General features: G+C 40.5%; 1 protein-coding gene across 1 annotated transcript; it reads right to left on the bottom strand.

The window, feature by feature from the left end:
• Positions 1-243: 243 nt before the first annotated feature.
• On the bottom strand, positions 244-17,111 carry rbpms2a (RNA binding protein, mRNA processing factor 2a). Its single transcript, XM_066701711.1, has 8 exons — positions 16,642-17,111; positions 8,780-8,857; positions 7,728-7,766; positions 6,427-6,489; positions 5,438-5,588; positions 4,582-4,730; positions 1,552-1,625; positions 244-1,276 (listed from the first exon to the last, which is right to left on the bottom strand). The coding sequence occupies exons 1-7, from the start codon at positions 16,690-16,692 to the stop codon at positions 1,560-1,562; spliced, it is 597 nt and encodes a 198-aa protein (XP_066557808.1). The 5' UTR covers positions 16,693-17,111; the 3' UTR covers positions 244-1,276; positions 1,552-1,559.
• Between the last annotated feature and the right edge of the window lie 229 nt (positions 17,112-17,340).

Here is a 17,340-nt window from a genome sequence, read left to right as displayed (position 1 = left end):
GGAATCTCAAATTTTGCAAGAAAATGGATGCAGCAGACAAGAATTAGTGGACAATCCACCCCTGCAATTTTCACATTACACACTGTTTTCCAATTTCCAAAATTATATTTGACATCAGCAAGATTACAAAAACCTTAACTTCCAAAACTACCAGTCAGCCAAGTTTACAGTCAGATAAGACGCTAGCTTACAATAAATAACCAGAACCCCTAAAAACAAACAGGGGGTGGGGGGAAGGAAAAGAACATTTTCGGTTTCTGTTTATTATCCAGTTTCACATTCGTAAAGATCAGCAATTTTACAGCAATCTCTTGTCAGCAGTCCTTTTAAACGAGCAGGTCAGCAACTCAATACTTTAGTATTTAACACCAAGCCCAAAAAAAAAAAAAGATACAATTGCACTTTAACTACTTCAAACAGGATATAGATAAATCAGCATCTTTCAAAAAAACATTAACTTAGACTGTTTAATTGCACAAAAATGCATAAATATTCGTTACATAAAGTACAAAAATACTTGTACTCATCTTGTTCAAATATACTCCAAAACAGACATTTGATATTTTGGCAAGACCAGGTTGTCAGAGGAGGATGCATTCCCAAGGTCTGTAGAAGCTGGGTTACTGAAATAGTTGCCCATCCTGGACAGGTATAAACTGTCATCAAGATTTAAATAAACAAAACCCAGTGCATAAGTTGTCCATTTTGAAGAAAAGAAAAATCCCCCAAAAAGTTGGCCTCTTGCAAGTAACATCATAAGCAACTCAAGCCAAAAATCTTCACAGAAGCAAGACTAAGATACAGGAAACAAAGGGTCAATTGACTAGGCCGAGACCTGTTGCTAAGGCAACACAAGCACTATAAAACAAGGATACACAAAACTTTGCATTCTAATTCATGCCAGATACTTCAACATGCACAATGATTGTCTCCAATCCCCCCACCACTTCAAAAGAGCAGCTATATCATTTTTCAGCAAAACAGGTCCATTTCTGTAGTAACTTGGCCTTGCACAGGGTTTTTAAGTGCAAAGTTTGTACCGTAATGATTGCCAAATAGGCCTCAGCTTCAATTCATAGTCCACAAGATGTTTTCAGTTCAAAGTCCTTCAGATAAGTTTCCAAAGGAGAGAAAAAAAAAAAAAAGTCCATAATGCACCTTTGTCCATTAAATAAACCTGATTATTAAATTAATGAAGAGCTCAGTACATCTGGTCACTTCACTCCACAGAAAAACAAAGTTGGGAGTAGGAAGAAATTCAGGTACTGAATGGCATCTGCAATAAAAAGTTGAGCTGTTAAGGCAAATACATTTCAGTATGGAAGTACAAGGACAGATTTAGCAACAAAACCAAGCAGTGGGTCCACAGATTAGTCTTGTTTCCTGAGACTTTACCAAAGGACTATAAAGGGGGTTCATAAATTCTATGCCTTCTATTGAGGTTCGATGAGGATTTGATTGTCCAGTCTATTGTAGTAAATGTTGGTCCCTATGAAAGAATGTTAACACTCCGTCAACCAGAGCAGGAGACTAAAGCAAGAGGATACTTACTAAATACTTTAACAAAACTGACGGGACTTCCATCCTTGCTGGGTAGCTTCAGATGGAGAAGGGTACCAGCGCATCTGGAAGAGGATGGAGAAGTTGAAAAACTGAAAAAAAAATCCATCTTTAACACCAGTGGCATCAAACTAACACCTAAAACAGCCCTCGTGGGAAGAGGGCAAAATAAAGTTGAGGGAACACACATGCCCCTCTGCAGCTGACTGGCTTGAACTCTCCCAGGAACAGAGCAGAGGAAGTTGTACATTTCTCAGCCTTACTCACATGGGTGCAGGAGCAATGTCGTCAGTATTCTCCACATAGATTCATAAGTATATTTTCATCCTGGTTTCAGGTGGCAATAAAAAGGTAGAACGATCTTATAAAAGACATGATACACATTTCCACAAATGTCCCATCAATGATTTAGGAAACCAAAAGAAGTTTTCACTTCCTTGGGAAGGTTTCACATTTATAGCTTATTAACGGTTAACAGAGTGTCACAGCCAACTAAGAATTGGCACCCTAGTTCAGCAGTGGTTTAAGGGATTCACATCTGGAATGCAAACCAAGTCGTGTGACCTTTTGTTTTCAAATCTAGCAATTTCAAAATTCCTTTCAGTATTGCATAATGGACAAGGTTGATGTCATATTAGGAACTGGGATTCTCTTTGAATTTAAACAATTGACATACTTTGCACTAATGCAGTGATCTCCAGAAAAAGCCTGCTAGATCTTGGTGACAAAACCATTGCATTGAAATATGTGTTGTTGAGGCTGTCATTGATGTGGCATTTAGACTAGGCCTTATGTACAAGAATCTATTTAGACCAGAGATCCATTTTACATCTTGTAGACTTTGTCTCAGCACTATAAAAAGCTATAACCATATTTTTGCCTGGCAAGTATTAATCCAAATCCCACACATCTAGGTGCTATATTACATCCCCATTAAGCCAACATTTCCATAAGCAACCCAACCAGTAAATGCAGGACATTGCAGTTTTGAATTTCAAGCTAATGTGAACTACCCACAATCTTTAGTTATACCAAACTCAATCCTTTAGTATTTTGTAGGTTGAAAGTGTTCAACCAAGAAGATAAGCATGGGCTAATGAGACTTGCATTTATAAATTAATCATTGGACACCATTTTAAGTGAAGGATGTCAGTGCAACTGTACATGTAGGGGAGGCAAGAGAAATCTTCCCTAGACATAAAGCAGAGATGTTGGGCAGTGCTAGTACTGTGCCTGAAAATCACTAAAACCAGTTTAGGAATCTTTCACCAAGTTACAATTAGGAGCTTTGGTTTCATCTCTTACCTCAGCGAAACCACTCACTGGTTCAAGGACATCGGAATCTGTTCAATAACTTCGCTAGAACAGTCAGAAACTTGTCCTCCCACTAAAATACTTCACATTCCCAGTTTGCTGGAGAAACGCCTTTAACAACTGCTCTTAGAAAATGCCCATTAAAAGGTTTTCGGAGGGTTTCTGCTTCCTTACACAAGGAATCCACTTTCTGGTGCCATAAGTCCAGTAAGTTTTATGCATTTTCACACATCAGTACAAAGGACATCTTCAAGGTCAATTTCAATTGATATTAAACTGAACACTGGTCAGACTGCAGCTCTAAAGCTAGTAGAGACTGGGCAACCTCTTGTGAAGTTCACAAAAAGAACACCAACAGGTGTGAGCAGACTGGTTAATTGAACAAAAGTTAATTTAAAGCTGGTGGTCATATGCAAGCAGAAATAATACTAAGGAGCTCAAATGCAGGTTTTATGCTCAAATCCCAAGCAGTGCACTTCATAAATACAATCTTACAGTGCATCAATACCAGCTGGGAAATCTAAAAGAGTTTAAAAAAAAAAAAATCCCCCCTGCCCCCTCCCCCAAGTGTACTCTGCTGCTCAGTTTGAAGTGTCAAACCGGTGTTCTAACAATTGTTTTGGTCAACCAAGGTCTCCCATAATAAAATAAAAGTAGGTAGTCCACACCACCACTGATCACTTGCAACAGAAAAAGCAGGAGGAAAGGTTCACTATGGTGTGGGCTATAGCTGCCATGGCAAGTTCAGGCTCTAAACATATTGAACCATCATAAAACAATGCAGTGAGATGGAAGAAACTCCCATTTTCCCCAAGACATTCAGCAAAGGCAATGCTCCAACCCTTTTCATCTTTGACCTTTTGCTTTTAATAGGTCGTTTCCATGGCAACCATTTCAAACTGGCAGTTTGATCAATCTCTCAGACCTGCTCTTGTATAGCCCGTCACCTTTGATTAACTCTTTCGAGTGAACTATTAAAAATTCATACAGCTAGACCAAACCAGCACAGCTTGCTTGCCATTCCTAGGCAGCCAAATTAGCTCCTTAATAAGGGAAGTACAGGTTTTCCTCATCTCATAACTAGGTCCATCAAGACCCTAATATAGGCCATTAAAACATGTTACTATCAAAAGTGTAATACTTGACATTTACCAGAAGTACTATAGGTTACAAATTCAGATTTGCAATAAATGCCCAAGACATCTACTTTCTTGTAACCACTTCTTGAAGGGGTTGTCCTCTGCAATGAGTACATTCAAGGAAGCTTTTGAAGAAATAGCCTTAACTTATAGGATATTAAGAGCAGCCCACTGTATTGTTATACAAAATGCAATTACTTTAGACATCCTTCTCTAATAAAGTGCAGCTCTTGAGATTGGGCTAACCAGCTTTTGCAAATCAGACCAGCCATCAGGGTTGCCCTCTGACCCCATAGTCCTAAAACACCAGCATCCAAGAAGAATTAGGCCTACTACTCTATACCAACACCAGCTATGGAGACTCATTCCAAAAGATCATACGCTAAACAGTCAGCACTGCTGGATTCACCTGGATGAGTGGAGGCAGTTTGCAAGTCATACATGTGTATATGGATAATGCATACAGAATGAAACCAAAACCTTTATTGTGGAAGGAAGGGACAAGCAAACAACCTTATTACAATTAGGAAGGCCAATATTTCAGGGATACCTGCCCACTCCCCCTTACCTGGGCGTGAAGTGCCGCAGCAGCCGCGGCTGCTGCAGGGTAGGTGAATGCAGCATGGGGGATGCCAGGGGTCAGCTCTGTGGTGTACAGTGGATAGGGGGCCCAGGCCTCTGGAGATGCAGGGATCAATGCTGCTCCTGTCAGATCATCTGAAAACATCCACACCCCCCCCAGTCAGTTTGTAGGCAGACCACAGCCCATTCCCACCCAATATCACAAAGCTCCAAAGTTAGTCACACACTTGGTTGTCCCAGATAAGTCAGAACTACTTGGCTTAATGTATACACTAGCTTATACTGCTAGTACCATACAGTTTAACAGACAAGTTGCACCTTGTCTTGTGCATTTGAAAGACTAAATGCAGAAATAGGTTTGTCCCTCCGGTTTATGCCAAACAAATCTTATTTAAACATTTCAGCTGCATTTAAAAGTAACCATCCAGTCACCTCAGAAGAGTCAGTGACCAGCAGGGCATTAATGAGAACCTGTAAAAGGTAAATAAAGTGAGCCATCAAATTCTGCAGCAATAAAACACACTTCAATTATTATTTTTTTGGGACATTTCAAACTTTGGAGGCAGTGTCTGTGCTTCTCCATAAACAGACTTGAGTTAGCAAGCAAGTGCAAAAGGTATAGCAGCAAAAAAAAAATTGGACTAGCATCCCCCCCCCTTCTAACCAGTTGCTGAACGGTGTGTACTGGTGTCCTACTGGAGTTTTGTAGTCATGAAGCAAAATACCTCCTGCAGCCAAAACATGCATGTGGAAGTGCATTAGTTTTACCTCATTACAAGCCCCATAGGTCACGGTTCTCACTGCTGTGCAAGAGTGAGTTCTATGTGCAGCCGTACACTTACATGGGTCCCGTGCAATGAAGTGTGCTCCTAGAGCTGGGTGGATATTTGTGGGGTTCGGTGTAGCCATCAGCTTACTCTTTGCCATCTTCGTGTTGGCTTTTGCAAACTCTAACCGCAGGGTCTGTGGGCTTTCTGGGTCAAAGCGAATCCCCTGGGGAGAAACGGACAGAATGAAGGAGGTGGGCAGAGCCAGCCTAGGCAGACCCTGATGTGAAGAGTGTCCTCAGTTTGTGCCTACATGCATGCATGTCCCTTTGTAGTGACCGACGATACTCGATTTAATGCGTGAAATGTTTTTGTTTTTTTGGGTGCAAGAAAGCAACGAGTTGATTTACACCTTCACCCTCAGGGCGCGTGTACTCGGGGCTTTCCAAGAAGAGCATAGCAAAACCCCACACAATTTGGGTATTCAAGACTTTAGATTGAGTTTGGCATGTAGAAAAAACATGCTGTAGTCTGAGAATGCACAGAAGAATGGGACCAGTTACTTAAATTAGTGGAATGTACATGCAATAGATATTAGAAATAGGGTTAGCTGGAATGGCAACAGACCATATCCCCAATATGGTTACTAGAGGAAGGGAGTTCAAACACCTGTGCACTTGTGTAGGGTTAAGAAGATCCTGCTTGGTGTCCCATTTCTACCTCCGCCCCCTTCTATGCCAAAACCTTCAGCTGCGATTGAGCTGGAAACTCCAACATGTCTAGGCAAGACGACTAGTTCACCACCTCCCGCTGCCCTTCATGCTGGGTAAATGCATGAGACGATAGGTCCTACATGAAAGATATATGGTGCTGCCATCTCGGAAGCAGAGGCTGCCTGGTTTAAACCAATGTAGATGCCATAAACAAAATTATGCCAGGTTCTGGGGACTCCAGTTCTTTCAGATGTTCCGACTTGGCCTTTATTTTCCAAGAGATATAGACAAGCTACTCCTCAATAATTCAGGGTTACGTTTACATCACGTTACTGACGGCTGGCTGCTTACATTTAATGCATTTTTGGCTGCCTCAGCACCAGACCGGCTGTCAAAGGTAACAAACCCAACAGGCTGGAAAAGGGAAGAGAAAAGACAAGTTAGTTACTGGGCCTCCTTGCAAGATGCACCAGAAGCCACATTTATATAGTTTTGATGGGCACAAGTGCCCTTTGTGAATAGAGCAAATATGTACAGTAAAAGCAGGCATAAAAGGCCAGACTGTAGAGGTCTAGTTTAGAGACATTCCTTGTGGTTGTTCCAGAAGTAGCAGGATTTAATGACAGTCTAGTATAAACAAGAAACCTTGACCGTATCAATTCAGACCCATCACTTACAAGTTTACATGATGCTGTATTATAGGCAGATTTACAGGGTACTAATTGCTAGAAAGTAATCCAGGAATTTGGTCTTGCACAGAGCAACCTTTAATAGCTCTGTAGTTTATTAGACATGTTGAGTAGTGGAAATTGCCCACTGTAAAACGGTCATTAAGTGACTAAAGGGAATTTAACTTTTGCAGATGTGAGGAGGAGAAATGAAGATTCCATGATGTCTGGGTTGCATTGTTCTTGGGAGTACACCATGGTATACCATTGTTAAACCCTTTGGGAAGGCTTTAATACAGGGCAACTTACTATAAACATGACCTTTAAGAAATCAGTTTAAAAGTAGCAATAAAATGCTTAATGTCAGGAGGAAAAACCAAGTAGTATTTTTAACCTTGTATGATTGACCTTGGTAGAAAGGGGTGGCAAAAGGGTCTATTGAAATTCTACAATTTTACTTCAAAACATACAATGCAAGAAAAGGAAAGGATGCCAAGGCAGGGTGTTCTGAAGACCATGCGAGTTTTGAAAATGGGTTGGGTTAGAGTTGTCACCCACCCGCTTTTCTAAACGATGGGCCAGGACCATTAAACCCCTACAAAAGACTGTTTGCAGCTGGATGGCCCTTAAATGCAGAACCACAGGAGTGTTTATAGCTCCCGAGACTGGTATGAATTAACACCAAGGTCATCTTGGAAAGCCACAGCCAGCAAGTGAACTGCAAACAGCTCAGACTCCGCAATAGATGTACCCATTATGCCACTTGGAGGCGTTCCTTCTAGAATGGACTTTCAAAAGCTCAAAAAAATCCCCAAAGGAGTTTTGAAGTGCTTGTATGAAGAAATGCTGTACCAGCATTCCCCCAGTTTCAGAGTGACAAAGGCTGGTAGATGGGATGCTTCCTAAAGCATTTCCTCCAGAGTGTGAGGGTTGGTCTAGGTTGTGTAGTTTAAGCCATTTCATGTTTAACAGACAAGGACTTACCTGCTTTGATGTTAACTTAATCAGTGAACCTTCATAACCCTGTAAAAATAAAATAAATCCTATTAACAGCCATGAAGTCACATGCGCTTAGAGATAAACTGGTTTTCGTCCAACCCCATGAGGCTACACTTAACTGCTTGAAAAAGGCCCCACACTTATACTAGACATCTACCCCATCAAACAGTTGCACACAGGATGACTTTAGATCCTTATAGGGAAGGTTGTGCCACTTTTAAGTTGATGGAGGGGTAAAGACTCAAACTGGCACAGCTGCTCCCTCCTGCTAAGCAAAAAATTGTACCACTTACTAGTCCGAGCTATAGGGTTAATCTGCAGGGAAAGCCCTTAAACTGTACGTTAATAACCATTCGCAAGGTTAAATTGGACACTGTACAGAGAATACAAGAAATCATGATTAGAGACCAATTCAAACATTAGCAAGCGGCATTGATTCCAGCCGACTGATCAACTTTAAAAGCTCCCTTCCATTAGCGGCTATACAATTTTAACCCAGGCATCAGTTACAATGCAAGATCTGAATAATTTACAAATTAAAATATCCATCCAATTTGCTCTTGGTTAAGAGTATGGAGACTGACCACACAAAACTTCAATATTCCAAATTGAAATAACTGCATCTATTGACAAAACAGCAACAAATGGCTGTAGAAATATTCCCAACAGGAGACATACTTCAATAAACCACAATGGAAGATTCAACTTCCCAACCGACCCCAAAGCAGGATATTCTAAAACAAAATAAAGACCATTCAAATACATCACTGGTTTGCTTCCCACCAGTTTGGCAGCATAGTTTGTTTACACATTCCTGTGCTCCATCCATGTGCAAGGACAACACTTTCAGTTTTGGTTTCCGGTTCAGTTTGTAGCCTACAGGGAGTAGGGATGCAAAAAGCTTAAGAACTAATACAATTGTTCTCCTAGTGAATTGAACCACTTTGAAAATAAGCAGATGTCAAATTCTCAAAGGATTAAAACTAGAGAGACTGTACCAAGTCTACATACACTGCAGAAAGAATATCCTTCCTTACCTTGAATGGTCTGAATAATAGGTAGAGTTCTCGTGGTTTGATGTCAACTGGTAGTCCACTGACAAAGAGAGTTCGTACCTAGAAAAAAGGAAAAATAAATGTATATACAAAATCAAACTAACATGGGAGTGTCAGTTGTCAAGGAATTGAATATACAGCTCCGGAAAGTCGAGACCACTGCAAAATTATCAGCTACTCAGGTTTTACATTTATAGGTATGCATTTGAGTAAAATGAATATTTAAATGTAAAAATAAGTCAGCCATTCCATTAATCTAGAGATGGCAATTTAAGAAATTTACAGTGGTCTCAATTTTTCCAGAGCTGTACAAGTTGAACAGTTGATTTATATTTTTTGCTTTCTTAGATCAAAGTCAAAATCTTCAGTTCCATCCTCCATTAGGTTTAATATACATTTCCACAATGCTTGCGTCACAGAAGCAGCCAACATGAGAACTTTCTAAAGTAGACCCAGATATTAATTTCTTGGGTGCCTACGGTATTTTAGGGTATTTCTTGCATTTATTAATGCATGCTACAGAAGTTATTCTACACAGATCAAAGCAAGGCCAACATTCAACTACACAAGTCCTTGTAAAAGACACTTGCCCATTGATCATTGCAGGTAAATGAATGTACAGCTGGTCTAAAGTAAATCTCCAATAGTTTGGAGAGAGAGAGAACACTACAGGTGGCAATAGGTCAGTGAGGAGCAGAATTATTCCAGCACTAAAAACCAAGGTAAAAGATGCAAATTGCAAATTTGATGGGACTGACCCCTGCGAGATGTTACATAAAATGCTGATATTAGTTGGTTTGAAAATTGTTGAAGTAGGTTGAAGCTTTGACAAAGCTCTTCTCTACAAAGTTTTGGAAACCATGACATTCAGTTAAACCACATAATTGGTTATGAGGATTAGGGTGAAAAGTTCGTACAACCTGGACAGCACACTTGATGAAGCCAGCATGTAGGTTATCAAATGAGACACCCAGGAATGCAGAGTTAGGAACAATGATCATTAACTCAAAACAAGCATTAATAAAACTAGGCACGTCTGGCACATTTAAGGGCATGTGGATTCAACCAAGATTGCAGACAAAGGCACCTGTGGTTTATGGTCTCCTGTTCAAAGCCATAGGGTCTGAATGATTGTGATGTACCCAAAAAAAAAAAAAAAAAAAAAAAAAAAAAAAAAAAAACACACCTCTGTGAAGCCCCCTTGGATTGGGGCAGTCAAGTGTACATCTTTAGCCATTGGCAGTGGTCTTATCTGCCCAGAGTACTGCACTGCTAATTTCACTACTCCCAGATCAGAGACTGAAAGTTTTGGCAATCCTGTAACTCAAGAAGGCTACACTGCCTAAAGCCAGGGCTTCACTTAACACCACTTCCAGAAAAAACAAATTGGGCAATTTCAGTTCTGGTTGACCTTTATATTAATAAATTCCACTTAATTAAAGCAAGTGTGTAGCTTAAGGCAACTGGAATAAACAAATATTTTGTTTTCAGATAAGAACAAAATCAACCATTTGAACTCAGCTGTACAGACGGTTTACACTCAACCTAAACCTCAGCCAACACTGAGGAAATTAAGACTGCATGTTTCCGAGCTGGCCTTTTATGGAGCATTAAGTAAATGTTATTTTGAGCTTGAACTGCTTTGGAAATAGCCTTTGCCTTTTCAATATGCTATTGTAGGACTGAAGACTAAACCAACTAACAGCTACATTACTTAGAACATCACAAGAATTTATACAAGTACTTTAAAAGAATATACAGAAGTTAAACTGATGCAGGACATGGGAAAGCAGATGTTCACCACTCCCAAAGAAAAACAGATACTTGGGTACATTGTCAGACACTGCCATTCAGTGGATGTGAAGAATATCTAGCCATCTTAAGTTGGGTCAGGACCCTGAAGGAAAACTATGGTAGGAGTCAGTGAATACATTTTAAAGGTGCCATGCAGGACTTGCTTAAACTGCAGTTCTGAGCATGCTTTGTACTAGGTGCAGCAAACATCTGCTTACTACAGAGAAGGTCTGAAAAACAAAGCGTTTAAACCAAGGTCATGGTGGCCTAGTTTCTACATCCATTTGCATAGAAGTCAAACCAAAACATCATTTCATGGTTTAGAAATTGGAGAAATTAACATCCGTCATGAAGGTACCAGATTTGCTGACAATATGGTTAAAATTAAGTATTAAATTACCTTTGTGCAAGGCAACCTGTAGGGTCATGTTAGTAATGATTTGGACAAGTTATTGGTTCCAGGGTAAAATTGTACTATACCCCTCCCATGTCCCTATAAAACTTACAGTCCACAAAACAGTCAATAATGGATTCATTTCAGTTATACCATAGCTGAGGGAATGGCAAGACTTACAATAGGTTTTACAAAATAGAAGCCAGAGTGGGCTGGAATCTACAGAGGATTATCTATATAAAAAAATAAAAATAAACCTGCAGTCTTGGCTTCCCGATGTTCTTTCACTGGCATCCATCTGCAGAACACTTAATTCTCCCTTTTCCTAAAGAGTTATTTATTGCAGGTTTATTCAGGCAGACACTCTTGCACAATTGCTTAAAAAAGGACAGCAGAAGGGAAGAAACTTAGTGTACTGCCTACACTAGCCACTTGTCAAGGACAGCTGGATATTTTTAATAAAATTGAAGTTGGGAAGTAGACCAGCAGAAATTGGTGGTATGGGTGGGGTTAATGCATTTAGAACAAGTGCAAAAATCGCAAGTGGAATTTCAATCAATGTAAAATGTAACAGACATTAACTCAGACATTGGAGCAGTTCCAGATAACCATGTATACTTGGGATTTACAACACTAACCCAAGATCACGGTCATCATTTAAAAGTAGTAGTCCAAGGATTGCAATTACTGGTTTCTAAAATCGAGTCAGGCTTGGGGAGGAGACCCCAAACTAATCCTTCTGTCCATGACTGCACGTAAAGGCATCAAAGCAATTTTAACTGCAATTTCTGCACCTCATGTGGAAAACTATGCCCAGAATTAAAATCTTTCCCTCCTGTTGTGAAGATATTCCTCCACTTAGAATATGATCAAATTCAGGGAAGCACTGCCATATTTAAAAGTGGAGGAGTAACTGGAGAAGGAGGGAATAAATACAAAAAAATGCATTCTGCCCCAGCATGCTTAGGTTAAGAAATATAAACTAAACCACTGAAGCTCTGGAGTGAAGAAAGCCAGTGTCACATACATTTTTGGAATTGGGTACCATGTAAATATTTAAATCAGAACCTCAAAACCACAGTTTGAGACATTATATACATTTTTAATCCAATAAACTTGTAAATTAGGTTATCCAAATAAGTTAAGGAATAAATTGTTTAAATGCAAAAAAATTGCACTCTTGTACAAGGAGTCACTAAAGTGTGTAACAGATTGAACCACTCCCTCTAGTTAAACAATTAAGAGGGGTAAGTTTTGCATGCATACATGCAAAATTTGCTCATGAAACCGATCCCGTGGCCATTTAAGTGTAGCTACAAAAAAAAAAAAAAAAAAATCAAGTGGCCCACTGGTGATCCAAATCATTCACGCCATTGGAGGTACTTAAATGTTATTAATACACTGGGCAGGCAGTGCGAGTGCAAGGCTTTAATGATTAAAGCAAAAGCATGATGCACAAGGAACACTGAAGATAGTTGTCAAACTTGTCAAATTTGCAGATGATCATAAAATAGGTGGCTCAGCAGATACAATCTCGGCAGCACAGGTTATTTAAAGGGACTTAATTGATAATATTCAGTTGTGGGCCAACACCTGGCAGATGAAATTCAATGTGGACAAGTGCAAGGTATTATGTGCAGGTAACAAAAATGTCCACTATAATTACACTATGGGAGGAATAGAACTAGATGAAGTAACGCATGAGAGTGAGGAGTCCAAAGACTCCTAGGTCTTTCTCCATCCAAACAATGTGGGGAAGCAATAAAAAAGGCAAAATGTTAGGGTATATTGTCAAAAGTGTAGCATTGAGAACAAGGGCAGTGATGTTCAGACTGTACAATGCACTAGTTAGAGCTCATCTGGATACTGTGTTCAGTTCTGGGCTCCACACTTCAAGAAAGATATCGCTGCTCTAGAGGCAGTTCAGAGGAGAGCAACCAGACTTATTCCAGGTCTGAAGGGAATGTCCTACTGAGAGATTGAAGGAATTGAACCTTTTCACGCTGGAACAGAGGAGACTACATGGGGATTTGATTCAAGTCTTCAAAATCATGAAAGGCATTGGCCACATCAAACCAGAGGAGCTTTTCCAGATCAGCAGGGACACGCGCACCCATGGACACAAATGGAAAATTGGGCTTCAAGGCATTCAAGACAAAACAGGAGACTTCTTTACACAGAGTTGTCACAATCTGGAACAAACTCCCCAGCGATGTGGTTGAAGTTGAAAATTTGGGAACTGGATCACTCGGTTATTAATGGACAGCAAATGGCCTCCTCTCGTTTGTAAACGTATGTTCTTACAGTCAACCACACAGGCTTACCATTTGGGTGGTAAAGAATACACATTTAAATGTCCATTACCTTTCCAAATTTTTTCCTATTCTATACAGTGTTTTAACCCATTTATTCACTCATTGTAAGAGCTGTAATGCCTTCTGCAGACCGGCATTGTACAGACCAACAGGCAGTAAAGAATGTGCAAAATAGTATAATGTTTAGAGGAGTACGAGGACACTGGTCTAGCATGTTTGAGATGTAATGCAGATACCAGCATTAAAACCATTTAAAAATGGACACTTATTTATGGGAAAGTGTCCATTTCCTTATGCTGCAGCCTGAAAACCCAGTCCTTTAGCACCTTAGTGCTATTTGAGGGACACAGAGACTCCAACTCCCTCCCAGACACATTCCAGAGCCAGCGTTTCTCCTACACACTAAAATGCATATCCTAAAAGTTAATTAAGCTTTCCCGGATTAGTTATTTTTTGTAGCAGTAGTCAAAATGCTAGCAAACTTCCATGAATTAAAGCTTGGGAAACTCCTGCCCAAGTGGAAATTGGTGGTGGCTTACAAATAAACTGGTTAAGAAATACCAGAAACTAAAACTTAAAATGGTTGGTCGGCATTTGGTAGTGTAAATAGTGGAATGACAACTTCCATTTTCTATGGCAGTCAGTGGACTACGATGTAAACAGGGGAGGGGGGAGTTAATGACTGACCAGATGAAAAACATGACCATAGCATTAGAGGGAATAGCAATGCAGTGACCACAGAGTCCTTCAGCCAATTGACACAGAACTCAGCCACCTTTCCACAAGAGATTTTATTCCAACTTGGCAAAACAGACTCTGGGGTGCTCAGCAGCACAGCCATTAATCACCAAAAGGATTCAAGATTTTAATCTGAATGGGTGGATTTTTGAATGATTGGCTTGGGCACTATTTGTATAAACCCAACAACATTCCCCTCAAGACTTGGATATTGCAGTCAGCACAACCAAGATTGTATCAGGTTTGCCCAGCCTCAGTTTTACCGTACAGGGGAAAAACGAAATGAGAATTTCAAATTGCATTTGCGGCTACACAGGAAGCCCCAGCCTTTTTTGGCACAATTTTGAAGGCTAGAATAGTGAACACTCTTGGGAGTCTTACAAAAGCATTTACAGTAGCAAACAATGGCATCAAATCTGTAGCAACATTAACCAATGCAATTCCACAAACTTCTAGATTACATCACAAATGTACTTTACAAATGAGGCTCAAATTGGGGCTTTTATTTAATGAACAAAATTAAAGTTTGGAACATTCCTAAAGTTAATGGAATGCAGTTTTCACCCGGGAAAAGGTCAAAGTGTGGAGGAATACAAAACAGACCAAGGGACATCAGGCATTTTGCTTCAATCTGACCCCCAAGGACAATGACAACTATCACAAAGTAAAATTACACATTTATAAAATTAAGCACTAGCCAGTGTTGATTTACATGGGAAGCTGAATATTTTTCAAACCTTTTCCAAGGCCAGACTTATAATACACTGAACATCAAAACCCAATAGCACTGCCCTTTCAGTCTCCTTCAGTACTCTGCTGGAGGGATAGCCCATGCTGCTATTTGGAGGCAACATTACACAAACAGAAAGGTTTCCATTTATTACAGGGAGAGGACCAATAGGGCTTGACAGCATTAGGATTTTGACAGGTCATATGGTTCATGTGCACCTAGAAATTGGTTCCCTTCTTGGCTGCAGAATGGGGAATACACACACGACAAACACTAGGATACAAAGATCTCCACATTATACAAGTCAAAGCAGTACTAGGTGCAGGCATGATAATATTGGAAGCCTTTCTATTCAAGACATGATAGTTTTGATTGTCAGTTCCGATCTGGGCTATGCTGGGCTAACCCGTTGTAACAGATCGATAGAGAAAGGTTAGAGCTTGCTACTTTCAATCGCACCTTTTCACAATCTTTTAAAGACGTTTTTCCGTCCTTTATTTCACCAAGCTTGGATGCAGCCAAAACCAATGCGAGATGTAAAGCACTTAACATTTTAAGTGCAGATAAAAAGGTGGTTAAGAATTGATTCATTAAAACTAAACGCCGAAGAGCCCATGCGTTACAGTTTACAAGTTTGAAGTTTTGGATTGGATTAAGACTACATTTTAACATGGGCTTACAAAGCACACGACTGTAGTCAAAATGACAAAGCAAGTTACGTTTAGCACAGCCGAGAGATTGAACTCAAAGCTGTCCTTTACTCACACTAAATACACTTAAAACTGAGCATTTTGCAGTTTTGTTTAGATCTGCAGTTTTTACTGCACTTTCATTGGGGGGGGGGGGGGGGAAGACAAACTCCTCTGTAAATGGGCCAGTAAGTTTTTCCACATACCCATGCAACCAGTGTACGCACACTACGCACCAACAATACTAAGGAACTTCGAACTCCTGCGTTCTTGTAGCGCAGATGTCCGCAGTTCTGCGCTGCTGCACAAATGGGATAGGTGGCATTCTGCGCAGATTTCCGCAGATCTGCACAACACAAACGCGAGCCCCGTTTTAATTAAAGTGCGAAACAAGGAGTGAGCCATGCCAGTTGTAGTACAGATCCGAAACACCGCTTCTATATTAATTAACCGCAGGTTCACGCCCTTTGAGGGGTGAAAAGGTCAAGAACAGTTTCGGCTTTCGTCATTAGATTACGTCCAGCACTGCTCCGTTTCAACACAAATCCCATCCGACGCCCCCTCAATGCTTTTAAAGACCACACACGGCTCTTCAAAGGACAACGGCCTATCACATGCATTAAGTCATCGTGTCCCCTAGTTTTCTGGAAATGTGTGATGGGGAATTGAAACACTAGGGACAAAACTCACTAAGGTTTCGCGTAAGTGTAAGTAAGTCTCAACCTTTTAATATACAAGTTACTTTGGGCGGCCAGCCTCCCGCTATAAGCTCTTTATGCGCTAGTTTTCTGCTCCACTGCGTGAGAACCCCTGGCTGGTCGTTAGATCCCGGCTTTTGTTTTGGGTTTTAATTAAAGTTGCATTACATACAAAAGCCTTTACACTTCCCCACCGCCCCCCTCTTTTCCAATTAGACATTAACAGAGCGATAGGAAGTTACCTTTTCAGCAACACAGCTCACAAGAAAAATAGCCCCCCTTTATGAATTATAAATCCTCCAGAGAGCCTTAGCAAAACACAACCACTAGAAACCCCTTACCTCCACTTACGGACTGCAGATCTTATTTAAACAGTAAGCACACAAGAGGCAGGCCGTGGCCAGAGTTTTTACGCAGCAAACCAGACGCTTACAGAATCCCATTGCGACCTTGTGTTCGTTAAACAAAGATACAGAGTGTCCTTACCTCCTCTTCTACGTTGTTGTTGGGCTCAGTGTCGGGTTTGAGGTTACTCATGGTGAAACTTTTGCGCTTCTTTGTACAAGAAAAAAAAAAGAAAAAAAAAGTTTAGTTTCTTTCCCGGTTGGTGGGTTTTCCCTGCAGTGCCTTAAGTTGCAGAAAAAAATAATAATATCTTGGTGCCGTTTCGTGAAAGACTTCAGAAAAAGGGTGCCCAAGTGAAGCCGTGCTTGAGCCACAGTATCCAAGGATCCCGAAATAAAAAGGTGATTTGGTGTATAGGTGCACTGTGCAGGTGAGAGAAGGGGAAAAAGAAGCGCTCTTATCTCCCTCGGCTCTTCACATCAAGCTTGTTAGGGCAAAAATTCAATTAAGAAAGAAAAAAAAAAAGTGAGAACCAGCTCCAATTGAAAGGGGGGTCTGTGGCGTGGTCTTTCTCCTTCTGCTGTCCAATTTGCTGATCAATTATATTAAAAGGCAAGGAGAGTAAGTGGGACTCATGTTGGAGATGGGGCTCAGCTGGGATGAAGTCCAGCCCCCCACACAACCGCATCACCGTCTCTATGGGAAACCTCTGGGCCAATCGAAAATCACATCCCAAACTTTTTTTATTTTTATTACCCAACTTTTGTGGCTTCACTCATTTGGCTGGGCTGTTAAACTATAACCTCTCGCAGGGCGCATTCTTTTATTGCCATTTTGTTG

The sequence above is a fragment of the Amia ocellicauda genome, chromosome 4 (assembly GCF_036373705.1).
Source record: "Amia ocellicauda isolate fAmiCal2 chromosome 4, fAmiCal2.hap1, whole genome shotgun sequence".
Taxonomy (NCBI): domain Eukaryota; kingdom Metazoa; phylum Chordata; class Actinopteri; order Amiiformes; family Amiidae; genus Amia; species Amia ocellicauda.
Note: the sequence above shows the minus strand (reverse complement) of the source record. Positions and strands in the feature narration are given on the sequence as shown.

Excerpts from the sequence above, each read along its gene's own strand:
- rbpms2a (XM_066701711.1), bottom strand. The coding sequence starts at position 16,692 with ATGAGTAACCTCAAACCCGACACTGAGCCCAACAACAACGTAGAAGAG. Across the intron at positions 6,490-7,727 it reads TTAAGTTAACATCAAAGCAG|CCTGTTGGGTTTGTTACCTT; the intron begins GTAAGTCCTTGT and ends TCCCTTTTCCAG. Across the intron at positions 4,731-5,437 it reads CTTCATTGCACGGGACCCAT|ATGATCTGACAGGAGCAGCA; the intron begins GTAAGTGTACGG and ends GGATGTTTTCAG.